Source organism: Oncorhynchus kisutch, linkage group LG25, assembly GCF_002021735.2.
Source record: "Oncorhynchus kisutch isolate 150728-3 linkage group LG25, Okis_V2, whole genome shotgun sequence".
Classification (NCBI taxonomy): Eukaryota; Metazoa; Chordata; class Actinopteri; order Salmoniformes; family Salmonidae; genus Oncorhynchus; species Oncorhynchus kisutch.
The window spans coordinates 21,819,204-21,836,846 of record NC_034198.2 but is presented as its reverse complement, the minus strand read 5'-3'; the positions used below and the strand labels follow the sequence as shown (position 1 = coordinate 21,836,846).

General features: G+C 43.1%; 1 protein-coding gene across 1 annotated transcript in view; it reads left to right on the top strand.

The window, feature by feature from the left end:
* Window positions 1-3,834: 3,834 nt before the first annotated feature.
* Window positions 3,835-17,643, top strand: part of LOC109869883 (extracellular serine/threonine protein kinase FAM20C-like) — a 74,960-nt gene continuing 61,151 nt past the window's right edge. The window contains exons 1-2 of the mRNA XM_020460166.2: window positions 3,835-5,297; window positions 5,644-5,822. Of these exons, the coding sequence (XP_020315755.1) occupies window positions 4,558-5,297; window positions 5,644-5,822 (919 nt within the window). The 5' untranslated portion in view covers window positions 3,835-4,557. The remainder of the gene's footprint in view (window positions 5,298-5,643; window positions 5,823-17,643) is intronic.

Here is a 17,643-nt window from a genome sequence, read left to right as displayed (position 1 = left end):
ATATCAGCACAGAAGCCAACAAGGTGGTCGCATTCATACCACTTTAAAATCAAGTAAGCAACATTTTTCCAAATTGCAACTTTAATTCCTTTCCCACCAAAACCACAGCCCTGACCCTGACCAACCTCTAAAGCCTTTCAGAGCCTATTTCCCACCAACCCTATATAACAAATAGACATATCACCCACTGCTGAGATAGCATAGATGAAGATAAGGATTTGCTAGGTCGCTGTACTCCCCAATATATATAAGACAGGGGTGTCAAACCCATTCCACGGAGGGCCTAGTGTCTGCAGGTTTTTGGTTCTTCCTTTCAATTAAGACCTAGACAACCAGGTGAGGGGAGTTCCTTGCTAATTAGTGACCTTAATTCATCAATCAAGTCCAAGGTGGAGCAAAAACCCGCAAACACTCTGCCCTCCGTGGAATGACTTTGACATGGTGGTATAAGACATCAATCTATGTTCATTTACCCAAAATGATAACCTCTGCTGTGCCTAGTTACCGTTGTCATTTCACATAAAGGGCATTCTAGTTGATGTGTTGTGGACAATAAGACAATAGGGCAAAGGTTTATAATTGTGTTACTATAATACATTCATTGAGTTGTTTCGCTAAGTTTATTGCCTCTAGTATTAAAACTCACGGGTGTGAGGGTTATGAGACAGATTTAACATGTACTGAAACATTCATCCTAGAGATGGTCTGAAACATTCATTCTAGAGATGGTCTGAAACATTCATCCTAGAGATGGTCTGAAACATTCATCCTGCGATGGTCTGAAACATTCATCCTAGAGATGGTCTGAAACATTCATCCTAGAGATGGTCTGAAACATTCATCCTAGAGATGGTCTGAAACATTCATCCTGCGATGGTCTGAAACATTCATCCTAGAGATGGTCTGAAACATTCATCCTAGAGATGGTCTGAAACATTCAACCTAGAGATGGTCTGAAACATTCATCCTAGAGATGGTCTGAAACATTCATCCTAGAGATGGTCTGAAACATGACACGGTGTGCTGTAACACCACTTAATCAAGAGTTGTGTAATATATATTTTTTATAGGGCAATGATCAGTAAAATAGCAAGAATACTAAGGTTGAAAGGTTGAAAGAACATCACAATCCAGTTAGTCATTCAGGCCAGGGGGTTTGTGAGGATTCACTGACTCACTGACTGCACGCTATCTTCATGCCTACCTAACTGACATCAATACACATCCATCCAACCCTGGCTAATTCACCTCAGGTAGGAGAGGAAGCTAGAATGGCCAATTGTCGGGAAGATGTAATTGTGGGACGATGGGCAACAAGAGCCTTGTTATTGTTGTCATCTGGCGGAGGGGGGGGGGGGCTAGGTGAGGTCGTTCCATATCCAGACACGTGTCACTGGTTGTCCTGTCAGCTGTGCCAGCCAGAGATAACACCGAGCAGTGTGTCAAGTAAAGGGCATTCTAGGTGATGTGTTGTGGCCAATAAGTCAATGGGGAAACATCTATTTGTTTAAATGTATTAATTTAGAAATGTGTCAATAATTGTATTGATTGTTTCCCCTCATCTCATTGCAGTCTCTACTGGTACAGGTGGCCAATGGTATTGGACCACCTGTTAAATGTTGTCTTCCTCTTACAGGGCAATGATCAGTAACACAGCAAGAATACAAAGGTGTTCTTGACTCATATTGAAAGGTTGAATGAACTGCACTGTTCAGTCAGTCATTCAGGCCAGGGAGTTTGTGAGGATTCACTGACCCATTAACTGACTGCATGAAATCATCATCATGCCTACCTGACTGACATCAATACACATTTATTTCACCCTAGGCAAGAGAGAGGAAGGTAGATTGGTCATTGTAGATGATTATAGGGGTGATGGGCAACAAGCGATGCATTGTCTCTATATAGTCTGAGTCAATGCCATCACACACACACACACTGACAGAAGTTGAATTACTAGTAATTTACTAGCTATTTTTACGAGTTTCTCCAAGGCCTCAAAAGTCAATGTGTGACCCCATGTCATCCCTGCAGAAGGCTACATAGCAATTTGGTGAACTAATCTGTAGTCTATTAAGTAAGGGCTATGTTCCTCCTCCTCTGTCTCACACAATAGGAAAGACAGTAGAGGTCCTTTGTGTTAGGTGAGTGAGTCACTAGACTGTTACTCACTTCCCAGAAAGGCTACCTTCATAGGACTGGAATAAACCCATAATTTCTCACTCACTCACTCACTCACTCACTCACTCACTCACTCACTCACTCACTCACTCACTTTAGTACACACAAGCACAGCTGCAAACACACACATACACACACACACGCACACACGCAGGCAAGCAGGCACACACACACTTACAATTTAGTACTCAGATTCACAATGATCATTACATTCCCATCTAATCTTGCCTTTACAGATACTTCATTATTCCTCACATTCCTATACCACTGTAGAATGGTGCAGCTAAAGCCATTCCTATACCGCTGTAGAATGGTGCAGCTAAAGCCATTCCTATACCACTGTAGAATGGTGCAGCTAAAGCCATTCCTATACCGCTGTAGAATGGTGCAGCTAAAGCCATTCCTATACCACTGTAGAATGGTGCAGCTAAAGCCATTCCTATACCACTGTAGAATGGTGCAGCTAAAGCCATTCCTATACCACTGTAGAATGGTGCAGCTAAAGCCATTCATATACCACTGTAGAATGGTGCAGCTAAAGCCATTCCTATACCACTGTAGAATGGTGCAGCTAAAGCCATTCCTATACCGCTGTAGAATGGTGCAGCTAAAGCCATTCCTATACCGCTGTAGAATGGTGCAGCTAAAGCCATTCATATACCACTGTAGAATGGTGCAGCTAAAGCCATTCCTATACCGCTGTAGAATGGTGCAGCTAAAGCCATTCATATACCACTGTAGAATGGTGCAGCTAAAGCCATTCCTATACCACTGTAGAATGGTGCAGCTAAAGCCATTCATATACCACTGTAGAATGGTGCAGCTAAAGCCATTCCTATACCGCTGTAGAATGGTGCAGCTAAAGCCATTCCTATACCGCTGTAGAATGGTGCAGCTAAAGCCATTCCTATACCGCTGTAGAATGGTGCAGCTAAAGCCATTCCTATACCGCTGTAGAATGGTGCAGCTAAAGCCATGCTGCTTTTACTGTACTACAAAATGTCATAACAAAAGGTAATCATGTTGGGCATGATCAGTCGGTCACACATGGATAATGACCTACAGACTGTTCGTTAACCCATCTCCCATTGTCTTCCCCGCAGTTATCAACCAACCATCCTAACCATAACCACCCCTTCAGTAGGTGTACTGCTGGGCCTTTTAGCCAAGACATTGGTGTGTTGATTTGGGAAGTGGAGAGGCAGAAGATGTGAATATGGCAGCAGCCAACTGTTGTTTCTATACACATCCATACCATCTGGTATTGCTGTGGTTGTTTTTGTAAATACCGTATGTTGATAATGCTGCTGTACAGATACTGCTGATTTCATTGAATGAAGGCCCTGGACTGACACTGACATGTCTCCATGAGGATGCCTCCTTGATTGCACCAGATGCATTTCACTAATCAATAGACATACATCATCTAACGTAGCTACATACAATATTGTGCCACAGTGGATTTTCACCACTGGGATGAGACGCCCTCTTCTTGCACAGTCTGGATTTGCAGGGGGAAATGTTTTTTAGGAAGAACACAGGCTACAGAAACAGGCAGGCAGGCACTTGAGCCTCAGATGGTTGCTGTCCCCCTCTCTCTCCGACTGTGGGAGAGACTCAGCCAATCTGTGCACGGTGACGCTGCACAAGGCTGGATCTAGACGCGCTTCATCATAATATTTAACACACCCAACCTCAATCTCACATGCGAAGGACAGTGATTGTCTTTTTCCTTGCTCACAAGGCACACTGTAGTCTATCTCCGAGAGAGAAACCGAATCGGCACCTATCCGAATTATTTGTTTGATTCGTCTCGCTTTGGTTGTTTTGTATTGCCTGTCTTTATTCGGGATTTGCTGTGAACATTGCCATTAATTCTCATCCTGGGTCGCTTACTGTACTTTGCCTGCTGCGCCTTTACACGTTGTTTTATCGTTTCTAGTGGAAAAGGAGGAGTCTTTCGAATAGTCTACTTCTAAAATGATATTTTGACATTGGTGAATAGTGCTCTTTCCTATCCCGGACTGGACCAATGCGTAGCCCGTGCCCAGCGGATCCACGACAGCTCCGTTTCTCACACAGCAGAGTTCACGCTCAATGGCCGGACCGATGTGCGCCAGCAGACCCCGCCAACATACACCTCTGATGGATCATTTATCTACCGTTTTCGAGCTTCTTTCCAGACCCTTGCACTTCCTTTATACCGTGTATTGTGCGTAAAGCCTTGGGGTCGGAGCTGTAGAGCGAAAGCAATTGAGATAATGCCGCTTTCCCAACTCGACCGTTGGTCTGAACCGAGTCGACCTGTTTTACCTGGGCGCATGCGGAGAATCCTCTCGTTCTGAACCACAAAAGAAGCCTGCCGTCTGGATTTCTATGTGGTTGGAAATACAAAAGTTGAACACTGAAACATTTAGTCTACTCAAGACGGCAAGAAGTGAAGATGGTTACGTGTTCAACGTGTATTTAATTAAAGTGGCATCCAGCGTGATAAACATAATCACTGATGTAGTGAGTCTGTTCATATGCGTGCTCATCATTTGCAGTAAATACTCGCAACTGCTCAAACAGGGGACTATGAAGATGATACTCTTCCGTAAATTCCGGGTTTTGATTCTAATGGTGTTTCTAATCGCCTGCTCGATGCACATCATGATAGACTTATTACCAAAGCTGGAGAGGCGCAGCAACAGCGGCTGCTCCTGCTCGCACAAGCCGAGCGAGGACCCTCAGAACTGGGCTAAACACCGAGCTAGGTCGGGAGCGGAGTCAGGCTGGCCTAACAAACACACGCTGAGAATCCTCCAGGACTTCAGCAATGAGCCAAACTCTAACATCTCTTCCCATTCTCTGGAGAAGAACACCAAAGCGGGAAACAAAACGGAAGCCTTTAAACGGATTGAACATTATGCACAAAATGGTGACAAAAAGAGACGGTTCATACACGACACTGTGGTCACCAAAAACATACCTGTCAAGAGTTCAAGGTTGCTGGCTCTGTTTGACCACCCGTTATTCAAGAGAGCATTACCGTCTCTGACCGACGAAGACACCTTGTTCAACGTCAACACAGACATCAGATTTGACCCCAACGCCGCCACAGAGAATCAGGAATGGTAACATATATTTTATATATTTATAGACCATCACCACAATCGAAAAGTGATTATTCGCCTCTTTAAATTCAACCCAAGGCAATAGCACAAATTAAACAAACAATACACCTAGGATATTATGTGTAAATTACACATTTCATCTTGTTATTTCACATTAATGAAGGTGTTTTTACACAAATGGTTATAGGCTACCTAACCATATTAGCAAATGTCCCTCTTGCAAATTCAAGTCATGTCCTGTCAAAACACCTCTTAACACATGAAACACTAAAAAGGAGGGTGGTTCAGGGCTGCAGAAAAGACAAGGATCACCTCTCCCTTCTCCTCCCTCCCCTCTTCCCCCCAGGCACGCTGAAGGGAACATGGAGGAGTACACTCCAACAGGAGGAGAGCTGACGGCTGACTCCTACCCCAACTGGCTCCGCTTCCACATAGGGATTAATCGATATGAGCTCTACTCCAGACATAACCTAGTCATCGATGCTCTGCTCAGGGACCTGGTCTCACAGAGAATCACCAGCGTCGGTAAGTGAGAGGAGAGGAGAGAAGGCAGCTTCTCTATAGCCCTGTCTCAGATCTGGTTGTACGTTATTCAGCCAAACCTTATGTCATATAGCAGGGTTAGACAACCCTGGTTCTGGAGTGCCGCATGCACTTAATTTGTTTTGGTTTAACCAACATGGAAGTCCAGGTGTGTTGAATTTAGACTTAGCCCGGGAAACGGGGGTGCTGAGGGTGCTGCAGCACCCCCTGAAAAACCAGAATAAAAAGAGTATATATATATATAAAAAGATGCAGCACCCCCACCCACAAACAGCTATGAATTTAGGCAATCACTGAACTGATACATTTTCTCAGTTGGTCAGGTGTGGTGCCTACAGTGTAGTTGGAACAAAATGCTGTAGTACCTGCGGACTCCAGGAACAGGGTTGCCTACCCCTGTCATTGAGGTTGAGAAACTAGCCTGGTTCCAGATCTGTGTGTGGATTGTGTAGCCAACTCCTCTGACTATCATTGTTACAGAGGACTTGGCAAAGGCACAGACAGATTTGGGACTGGCTAGTTTCTCCTCTGTATGGCACAACAACAGTCAGAGTAGTTAGCTAAACTAAGCACATACGGGTCTTTCAATAAACTAGGGTACCAGTGAAGAACTTACCACACTGGACAACCTGTTACAGCTGTTAAGTCATTGATAATAATCTGCTGATTTGTTTCATGTCATTACATTAAGATATAAGGGGGGGATCAGAGCTACATTTAATACAATTCATAAGTTGATGTTTAATTCTTTGTCATGGTTGGTGTCTTGATGGATTTTTGTAAAAACCTGAAAATCGCAAGCCCCTAACCAAAGGAGTAACCTTAACTTGATACTTAAAACCTAAATTTATCCTGTCATTAACGTGTTTTTTCAATAATTCTGCCTAATACTTGATGGATGCGCATATGGTGTCCAGCTGACTAGTTAGGCTGTGATATTTTCACACGTCATCATCTGATCTAGAAAGGAATTTTCCGAATGACAGTCAAGTGACAAGCAGCTGTTCTGATAGCACATGCGATTCAACAACAGCCCAAGTGCTGGGAAAAAGGTGGTTTCGAGGAATTTCCAGAATAATTTGGTGTCTCATTCGTTACACTTGTGCCTGGATCCACATTGGGTATAAAATCACATGCGAATTGATGTTGATCATCTGTTGTTGTCTGCTTGATTTACAGCAGGGTGTCTTTAGATTTAACAGAGAAAGCATCAAGGTAATGTGTTCATGTTTTCACATGTTTTTGTGCCTCAGATTGGACACTGTCCACTTTGCGCAGTTGTGTAGGGTGGACTATTGCGCAACACCCAACACTATTCTGATGAATTATTCAGGATATAATGACAACAAATGACATATCCTAGTGGGCTTCTTCACAACACGATCTGGTAATGAAATAACATGACAAATACATTTCGGTTTCCATGTTACACCTGCAATTTGAAACCATACAATTTCCTCAATTGTAATTATTGTAGTCAATTTAAAAGTTCTCCAGCTCCCTTATAATTATCTGTGATTTACATTATCGCTAAGTTTTAGTTTGAATTTCTGTTGCGGTAAAACCACTTGCGGTTATTGTTAGGATGACAACTTGTCTTTCCATACAAATCCTTCCATTAAAAAGGAACCTGGTTGCTGCTCACTTTCTCATTATAAAAACAGCGATGGTGTAATTCAAATGGGGAGATGAATGATGCTGCTATTCATGGCTTTATTATGTGTCGTCGCGTCAGCCACATAGGCTACAGAAAAATCGTCATGCATCCAATCTATTTAGTCAGGCGATGTCCACATTATTCTCACATATTTTAGAATGAAATAATAATTGGAATGTTAATGCATTGGCAAGGCCTAAAAAAATAATGTTTTCTTGAAGTGGTAAGCGCCTATTTTGTTATACACGTTTTGCATGCATTTTGGGGGAAGTGGGCCCTATATGTACAATGATATAAATTATACGACTGTGTTACATTGAGGTCCTTGGAAATTACAGTTAAGTGCTTGAAAAAGTCCCTGAAAGTCCTTGAATTGGACTTGCCAATGTCTGTATGATCGCTGCTTAAAGGATGTATACTATTAGTACCATGTTGTGGTGTTGGTGGAGTTATGGGTCAATTTGCATGTATTCAGATTTATTCCTCTAAGTACACAGGTAGAACTGCATAAAAAACATTTTGAGTTTTGTTTCAAACCATTTTGAAATGTTGATCCCAATGTCACATTTTGGCTCCATTATTCATAGAAAGACCCATAAACAGATATGGGACCAGGCTATGTTCTCTCTCCAAATCCACACACAGTGAAACGAGAGAATGCAGGGTGGATGCAACTTGGTCTGGCAGTATGGTCAGCTACATGCTGCTCCCTCCAGCCCATGTAATTACATAGCTATATGACTGAGTGGCTAGGATGTGAATGTCAATTGAGACTACAAAATCCAGCAGTTGGTAGTATTGGTTTTGCTTTGTATAGCAGGCCTAGCTACAGTCAGACCTACTTCACTCATTTACAGATATATGGTCGTGTGAATTTGATGAGTTTATTTCCAAAACTCTACATCCACCAATATTTCACATTTGAGTTTTTTCACCAGGAATGATTGCTTATGGGTACCTTCATGTGTGTGTAAAATATTACTGTTGTCAGATTTTGAATTAATAGATTCTGGGGGTCTATTAAAATTTGTTTTTTTCTGCATTGTTTAGCTGGAATGTTCTATTCTGTATTTTTGAGTGTGATATTTGATTGTCTCACCTAGCTATCTTAAGATGAATGTACTAACTAAGAGCGTATGTTAAATGACAAAAATGTTGAAAGTAAGTATTTTACATACAGATCTCATATTACTGTATTGATATATATTGATGTCAGAAATGTATCATTTGTACAGTTCTTTATAAAAAAGGTAGTTATTTGCTACATTTGACTGTGTAAAACCTAGCAGTACTACTTATCTTTCTGCGAGTGAGGCGTATATACACTACCGGTCAAAAGTTTTAGAACACCTACTCATTCAAGGGGTTTTCTTCATTTGTACTATTTTCTACATTGTAGAATAATAGTGAAGACATCAAACTATGAAATAACACATATGGAATCATGTAGTAACCAAAAAAGTGTTAAACAAATCAAAATCTATATTTTGTATTTGAGATTATTCAAAAAGCCACCCTTTGCCTTGATGACAGCTTTGCACACTCTTGGCATTCTCTCAACCAGCTTCACCTGGAAAGCTTTTCCAACATTCTTGAAGGAGTTCCCACATATGCTGAGCACTTGTAGCTGCTTTTCCTTAACTCTGCGGTTTGACTTATCCCAAACCATCTCAATTTGGTTGAGGTCGGGGGATTGTGGAGACCAGGTCATCTGATGCAGCACTCCATCACTCTCCTTCTTGGTTATTCTAGCCCTTACACAGTCTGGAGGTGTGTTGGGTCATTGTCCTGTTGAAAAACAAATGATAGTCCCACTAAGCCAAAACCAGATGGTATGGCGTATCGCTGCAGAATGCTGTGGTAGCCATGCTTGTTAAGTGTGCCTTGAATTTGTTCACCTACTCTGCGTCTCACAAAGACACAGCGGTTGGAATCAAAAATCTCAAATCTGGACTCATCAGACCAAAGGACAGATTTCCACTGGTCTGATGTCCATTGCTAGTGTTTCTTGGCCCAAGCAAGTCTCGTCTTCTTATTGATGTCCTTTAGTAGTGGTTTCTTTGCAGCAATTCAACCGTGAAGGCCTGATTCACACAGTCTCCTCTGAACTGTTGATGTTGAGATGTGTCTGTTACTTGAACACAGTGAAGCATTTATTTGGGCTGCAATTTCTGAGACTGTTAACTCTAATGAACTTCATTAGAGTTACCAGCCTTATCCTCTGCAAATCAAATCACATTTTATTGGTCACATACACATGGTTAGCAGATGTTAATGCGAGTGTAGCGAAATGCTTTTGCTTCTAGTTCTGACAATGCAGTAATATCTAAGTACTCTAACAAATTCACAACAACTACCTTATACACACAAATGTAAAGGGATGAATAGAATATGTACATATAAATATATGGATGAGCGATGGCCGAACGGCATAGGCAAGATGCTGTAGATGGTATTGAATACAGTATATACAGTGGGGCAAAAAAGTATTTAGTCAGCCACCAATTGTGCAAGTTCTTCCACTTTAAAAGATGAGAGAGGCCTGTCATTTTCATCATAGGTACACTTCAACTATGACAGACAAAATGAGAAAAAAAAATTTAAGAGCCAGAAATTTATTTACAAATTATGGTGGAAAATAAGTATTTCGTCACCTACAAACAAGCAAAATTTCTGGCTCTTACAGACCTGTAACTTCTTCTTTAAGAGGTTCCTCTGTCCTCCACTCGTTACCTGTATTAATGGCACCTGTTTGAACTTGTTATCAGTATAAAAGACACCTGTCCACAACCTCAAACAGTCACACTCCAAACTCCGCTATGGCCAAGACCAAAGAGCTGTCAAAGGACACCAGAAAGAAAATTGTAGACCTGCACCAGGCTGGGAAGACTGAATCTGCAATAGGTAAGCAGCTTGGTTTGAAGAAATCAACTGTGGGAGCAATTATTAGGAAATGGAAGACATACAAGACCACTGATAATCTCCCTCGATCTGAGGCTCCACGCAAGATCTCACCCCGTGGGGTCAAAATGATCACAAGAACGGTGAGCAAAAAATCCCAGAACTGTTTTTCTGCAAAGGGACCAGGACAACTGATCCGTGTAAAGGAAAGAATGAATGGGGCCATGTATCGTGAGATTTTGAGTGAAAACCTCCTTCCATCAGCAAGGGCATTGAAGATGAAACGTGGCTGGGTCTTTCAGCATGACAATGATCCCAAACACACCGCCCGGGCAACGAAGGAGTGGCTTCGTAAGAAGCGTTTCAAGGCCCTGGAGTGGCCTAGCCAGTCTCCAGATCTCAAATCAAATCAAATCAAATTTATTTATATAGCCCTTCGTACATCAGCTGATATCTCAAAGTGCTGTACAGAAACCCAGCCTAAAACCCCAAACAGCAAGCAATGCAGGTGTAGAAGCACCCCATAGAACATCTTTGGAGGGAGTTGAAAGTCCATGTTGCCCAGCAACAGCCCCAAAACATCACTGCTCTAGAGGAGATCTGCATGGAGGAATGGGCCAAAATACCAGAAACAGTGTGTGAAGACTTACAGAAAACGTTTGACCTCTGTCATTGCCAACAAAGGGTATATAACAAAGTATTGAAATAAGTATTTGGTCAATGACAAAAGTTTATTTTCCACCATAATTTGCAAATACATTCATTACAAATCCTACAAAGTGATTTTCTGGATTTTTTTCCTCATTTTGTCTGTCATGGTTGAAGTGTACCTATGATGAAAATTACAGGCCTCTCTCATCTTTTTAAGTGGGAGAACTTGCACAACTGGTGGCTGACTAAATACTTTTTTGCCCACAGTACATATGAGATGAGTAATGTAGGATATGTAAACAATTTTTAAGGGGCGTTATTTAAAGTGACTAGTGATACCTTTATTAAGTCAATTTTCTTTAAGTGGCCAGAGTTTGAGTCTGTATGTTGGCAGCAGCCTCTCTATGTTAGTGATGGCTGTTTATCATTCTGATGGCCTTGAGATAGAAGCTGTTTTTCAGTCTCTCAGTCTCAGCTTTGATGCACCTGTACTGACCTCGCCTTCTGGATGATAGCGGGGTGAACAGGCAGTGGCTCGGGTGGTTGTTGTCCTTTTGGCCTTCTTGTGACATCGGCTGCAGTACGTGTCCTGGAGGGTCGTAGTTTGCCCCCGGTGAAGCGTTGTGCAGACCGCACTACCCTGTGGAGACTCTTGCGGTTGAGGGCGGCGCAGTTGCCGTACCAGGTGGTGATAAAGCCCGACAGGATGCTCTCGATTGTGCATCTGTTAAAGTTTGTGAGTGCTTTAGGTGACAAGCCAAATTTCTTCAGCCTCCTGAGGTTGAAGAGGCGCTGTTGTGCCTTCTTCATCACACTGTCAGTGTGGGTGGACCATTTCAGTTTGTCCGTGATATGTACGCCGAGGACCTTAACTTTCCACCTTCTCCACTACTGTCCCGTTGATGTGGATGGGGGGGTGCTCCCTCTACTGTTTCCTGAAGTCCACGATCATCTCCTTTGTTTTGTTGGCATTGAGTGAGATGTTATTTTCCTGACACCACACTCCGAGGGCCCTCACCCCTTCCATGTAGGCCATCTCGTTCTTGTTGGTAATCAGGCCTACCACCATAGTGTCATCTGAAAACTCAAAGATTGAGTTGGAAGCGTGCATGGCCACGCAGTCATGGTTGAATAGGGAGTACAGGAGAGGGCTGAGAACGCACACTTGTAGGGCCCCAGTGTTGAGGATCAGCAGGGTGGAGATGTTGTTTCCTACCTTCACAATCTGGGGTTGGCCTGTCAGAAAGTCCAGGAGCCAGTTGCACAGGGCGGGGTCGAGACCCAGGGTCTCTCAAAGGACTTCATGATGACAGAAGTGAGTGCAACGGGGGAGTCATTTAGTTCAGTTACCTTAGCTTTCTTGGGAACAGGAACAATTGTAGCCATCTTGAAGCATGTGGGGACAACAGACTGGGATAGGGATTGATTGTATATGTCCGTAAACATACCAGCCAGCTGGTCTGCGCAGGCTCTGAGGACGCGGCTAGGGATGCGGTCTGGGCCGGCAGCCTTGTGAGGGTTAACACGTTTAAATGTTTTACTCATGTTGGCCACGGAGAAGGAGAGCCCACAGGCTTTGGTAGTGGCCATGTCAGTGGCACTGTATTGTCCTTAAAGCGTTTAATTTGTTTAATTTGTCAGCGAGCAAGAAATCGATGTCCGCTACGGGGCTGGTTTTCTTTTTGTAATCCGTGATTGACTGTAGACTCTGACACATGCTTCTAGTGTTTGAGCCATTGAATTGCGACTCTACTTTGTCTCTATACTGACGCTTTGCTTGTTTGATTGCCTTGAGGAGGGAATAGCTGCACTGTTTGTATTCGGTCATGTTTCCAGTCGCCTTGCCATGGTTAAAAGCGGTGGTTCGCGTTTTCAGTTTTGCGTGAATGCTGCCATCAATCCACGGTTTCTGGTTAGGAACCGAGTCAGCATATACATCAATGTTATTGTCTGAGGCTATCTGGGCCATATCCCAATCCACGTGATCGAAGCAATCTTGAAGCGTGGAATCCGATTGGTCAGACCAGCGTTGTATAGACCTGAGCATGGGCGTTTCCTGTTTTAGTTTCTGTCTATAGGCTGGGAGCAACAAAATGGAATTGTGATCAGATTTGCCGAAGGCAGGGTGGGTGAGGGCTTTGTATGCATCACGGAAGTTAGAGTAGCAATGTGTCACGAACGTCGTATGAATAATTGGACCAAGGCGCAGCGTGAGTAGAGTTCCAAATTTTAAGATATTGAAAGTTCAAAAACAACAAAGATATAACGATCGTGAAATACGTAGGGCACATAGGCACTCATACAACACAATATCCCCCATAGTAGCTGGGAAAAAGGACACACTAAGTATGATCCCCAATTAGAGGTAACGATTATCAGCTGCCTCCAATTGGGAACCATACACACACTCACCAACATAGAAATATAATACCTAGAAACCCCCTAGTCACGCCCTGACCTATTACACCATAGAAAACCCAGAGGGCTCTCTATGGTCAGGGCGTGCCACAATGGTACAGAATGCAACCAGCTCGTGTCGCGCATTTTATATGCTGAAAGAATTTAGTAAGTCTTGTTCTCAGGTTAGCTTTGTTAAAATCCCCAGCTACAATAAATGCAGCCTCAGGATGTATGGATTCCAGTTTACATAGAGTCCAGTGAAGTTCTTTCGGTCCCGACGAGGTATTTGCTTGGGGGGAATGTACATGGCTGTGACTATAATCGAAGAGAATTCTCTTGGTATATTATGCGGTCGCCATTTGATTGCAAGGAATTCTAGGTCAGGTGAACAAAAGGAATTGAGTTCCTGTATGTTTTTGTGATTACACCACGACTCGTTAATCATAAGGTATACACCGCCACACTTCTTCTTACAAGAGAGATGTTTGTTTCTGTCAGCACAATGCATGAAGAAACCAGATGGCTGTACCGACTCTGACAACATATCCTGGGTGAGCCATGTTTCTGTGACACAGAGAATGTTACAATCTCTGATGTCTCTCTGGAAGGAAACTTGTGCCCTAATTTCGTCCACCTTGTTATCTAGAGATTGGACATTGGCGAGTAATATGCTCGGAAGGGTGGATGATGTGCTCGCCTTCTGAGTTTGACCAGTAGGCCACTTCTTCTGCCTCTCCTGTGGCGACCGCTTTGTTTTGGGCCGGCCTCTGGGATAATATCACATGTCCAGGGTGGAGATACGAACAAAGGATCCTCTTCGGGAAATACGTATTCCTGGTCGTAATGTTGGTAAGTTGACATCGCATTTATATCCAATGTTCTTCTCGGCTGTATGTAATAACACTTGAGATTTTCTGGGCTAACAATGTAAGAGATAATACATGAAAAAACAATTAACTGCATAGTTTCCTAAGGACCTGAAGCGAGGTGACCATCTCTGTCGGCGCCATCTTTTGCAGCAGAGGTAACTTTGTGTCTTTCTTTTCTGTGGCGGTCCTCATGAGAGCCAGATTCATCATAGGGCTTGATGGTTTTTGCGACTGGACATGAAGAAAATGTCTAAGTTCTTGACATTTTCTGCATTGACTGACCTTCATGTCTTAAAGTAATAATGGACTGTCGTTTCTCTTTGCTTATTTGAGCTGTTCTTGGCATAATATGGACTTGGTCTTTTACCAAATAGGGCAATCTTCTGTATACCACCCCTACCTTGTCACAACACAACTCAAATGCATTAAGAAGGAAAGAAATTCCAAAAATGAACTTTTAAAAAGGCACACCTGTCAATTGAAATGCATTCCAGGTGACTACCTCATGAAGCTGGTTGAGAGAATGCCAAGAGTGTGCAAAGCTGTCTTTAAGGCAAAAGGTGGCTACTTTGAAGAATCTCAAATATAAAATATATTTAGATTTGTTTAACACTTGTTTTCTTATATGATGTGTGTTATTTCATAGTTCTGATGTCTTCACTATTATTCTACAATGTAGAAAATTTAAAAAAATAAAGAAAAACCCTGGAATGAGTATGTGTGTTAAAACTGTATATATAAAGCAAATCCTTATTTCTTTTTCGATTAGTAATGTTACTGTCCCCACTACAACAACATCAAATATACCTCAATACGTCATTTTTTAGCATTCCATGAATTCCTATGGATGATTGCTCCTACTAGGGAGTGCCAATATGTGTTACGCGGAGTGGAACAGGGGAACCCAAGAGCAGACTCAGACAAGGAGACTGGGATGAAGTAACCAGGATATTTATTGAAACACAGGATGGAGTGCAGGCCAGGGAAAGCTCGGATGGGTTGCAGGAAACCAGATGCGGAGGATGAGGCTGGAGCGAGAGGGGTTGGGACAGGGTAAGCAGGTCCAGAGTGGAATCCAAGGGAGCAGTAGAGTGGGGAATCCAGGACAGAGTAGCAGGATGACGAGACGTGGGACAGGAGACAGGGACCAGAGTCAGAGTGGGCAGAACTGTAGTGGAGAGGAAAACAGCGTCAGGCAGGGAAACAGGATTGGAGTAGTAACAAATAGCTAGAGGCGTAGACTGACTGAGCAGAGATTACTATCTGGCAGCGTGGAAGTGGCAGGGCTCAGTATATGTAGAGGTCTTGATTACGGAACAGGTTGCAGCTGGTGGGGATCTGCTCTGACTCCAGCACGCCTATCTCCGCCCACAAAATCACACACACACTGAGAGAGAGGGAGAGGGAGAGACTACTGGGGGAGTGGTGGCAGGTCAAGGAGACACAGGATGAGCAGTAGAGGGCGTGGCAGGAGCAGATGTAACAATATGACAGACCGGTGGCTTCAGAAGTGTCTCAATGGCCAATACATAGCATCAGCAATCCAGGGTTTATATACATAATTGGTTACGACCCCTCTTTATCTGATTTCTGCCACGGAAAGCCTGGTATTTGACGAGGGCATCTGATTACTAAGTGAGTATGCCAACAGTCTAGAGACTGAAGCATTGACATTTCCACTTGAACTTTTCACCCTCTTCTCTCCTTTGTACAGCACTTGTCAACATCTCTTTAACGTGAAACAGCATGTTCTTCTTTTGAAAGACCATAAATGTGATTATTTTCAGTGCTGCTTCTTCGACTGATCATGTCAACAAAGCAAAGCTGTTTTACTGAAGAGAAAACCTTCACCTTGGTGACCATTCACTAAAGCACATGGTTCAATCTAAAGCACACGGTTCAATCTATTAAGCTTTAGTTGCTCTCTTTTGGGGGCAATATGTTTTACTGACCAAGAAAGTGACTTTGTTGAATTTTGTCCATTTTTGATGGCTTGTTGTGTGTGTGTGTGTGTGTGTGTGTGTGTGTGTGTGTGTGTGTGTGTGTGTGTGTGTGTGTGTGTGTGTGTGTGTGTGTGTGTGTGTGTGTGTGTGTGTGTGAGAGAGACAAGGTGTGAGTGAGTGAGAGACTGAGAGACTCACACAGAGACCGAGAGACACACACACAGACCGAGTGACTGAAAGGCACACACAGAGGCCGAGAGACCCACACAGAGACCGAGAGACCCACACAGAGACCGAGAGACACACACAGAGGCCGAGAGACCGAGAGACACAGACAGAGACCGAGAGACACACACAGAGGCCGAGAGACACACACAGAGGCCGAGAGACACACAAAGAGACACACAAAGAGACAGAGAGACCGAGAGACACACAAAGAGACAGAGACCGAGAGACAGAGACACAAAGACAGACAGAGACAGAGACCCAAAGACAGACAGAGACCGAGAGACCGACAGTGAGAGACAGACAGACCAAGAGACCGACAGTGAGAGACAGACAGACAAAGACAGACAGACAGATGGAAGATAGAACACAGAGAGAGGAGAGAGAGAGAGAGAGAGAGAGCAAATGAGTGAAGAAATAAACACAAAGAGAAGATAGGCTATGCCCACTGCCCACAAAATTAGGTGGAAACTGAGCTGCACTTTCTGACCTCCTGCCAAATGTATGACCATATTAGAGACACACATTTCCCACAGATCACAAAGACCCACAAAGAATTTGAAAGCAAGTCAAACATTGATAAACTCCCATATTTGTTAGGAGAACTATCACAGTGTGCAATCACAGCAGCAAGATCTGTGACCCGTTGCCATGAGAAAAGGGCAACCAGTGGAACACAAACAACATTGTAAATACAATCTATATTTATCTGTTTATTTATATTCCCCTACCTACCATTGGTACTTCAAAAAATGTGACATAACATTTGAAATGCCTTTATCTTTCTGAAGCCTTTGTGAGTGCAATGTTTACTCTTAATTTACATATACTTGTTTTTTGTTGTTTTTTGTTGTCATATTTGTTGATTGTTTATTTCACTTGCTGTGGCAATGTAAACATGTTTCCCATGTCAATAAAGCCCCTTTGAATTTAATTTAGACAGAGAGCGGGAGTGAGAGAGAGAGAGAGAGAGAGAGAGAGAGAGACAGAGAGAGACAGAGAGAGACAGATAGAGAGAGAGAGAGAGAGAGAGACAGATAGAGAAAGAGACAGAGACAGAGAGAGAGGTGGAAACTGAGCAGCACTTCCTAACCTCCTGCCAAATGTATGACCATTTTAGAGATGCATATTTCCCTCAGATTACACAGAAACACAAA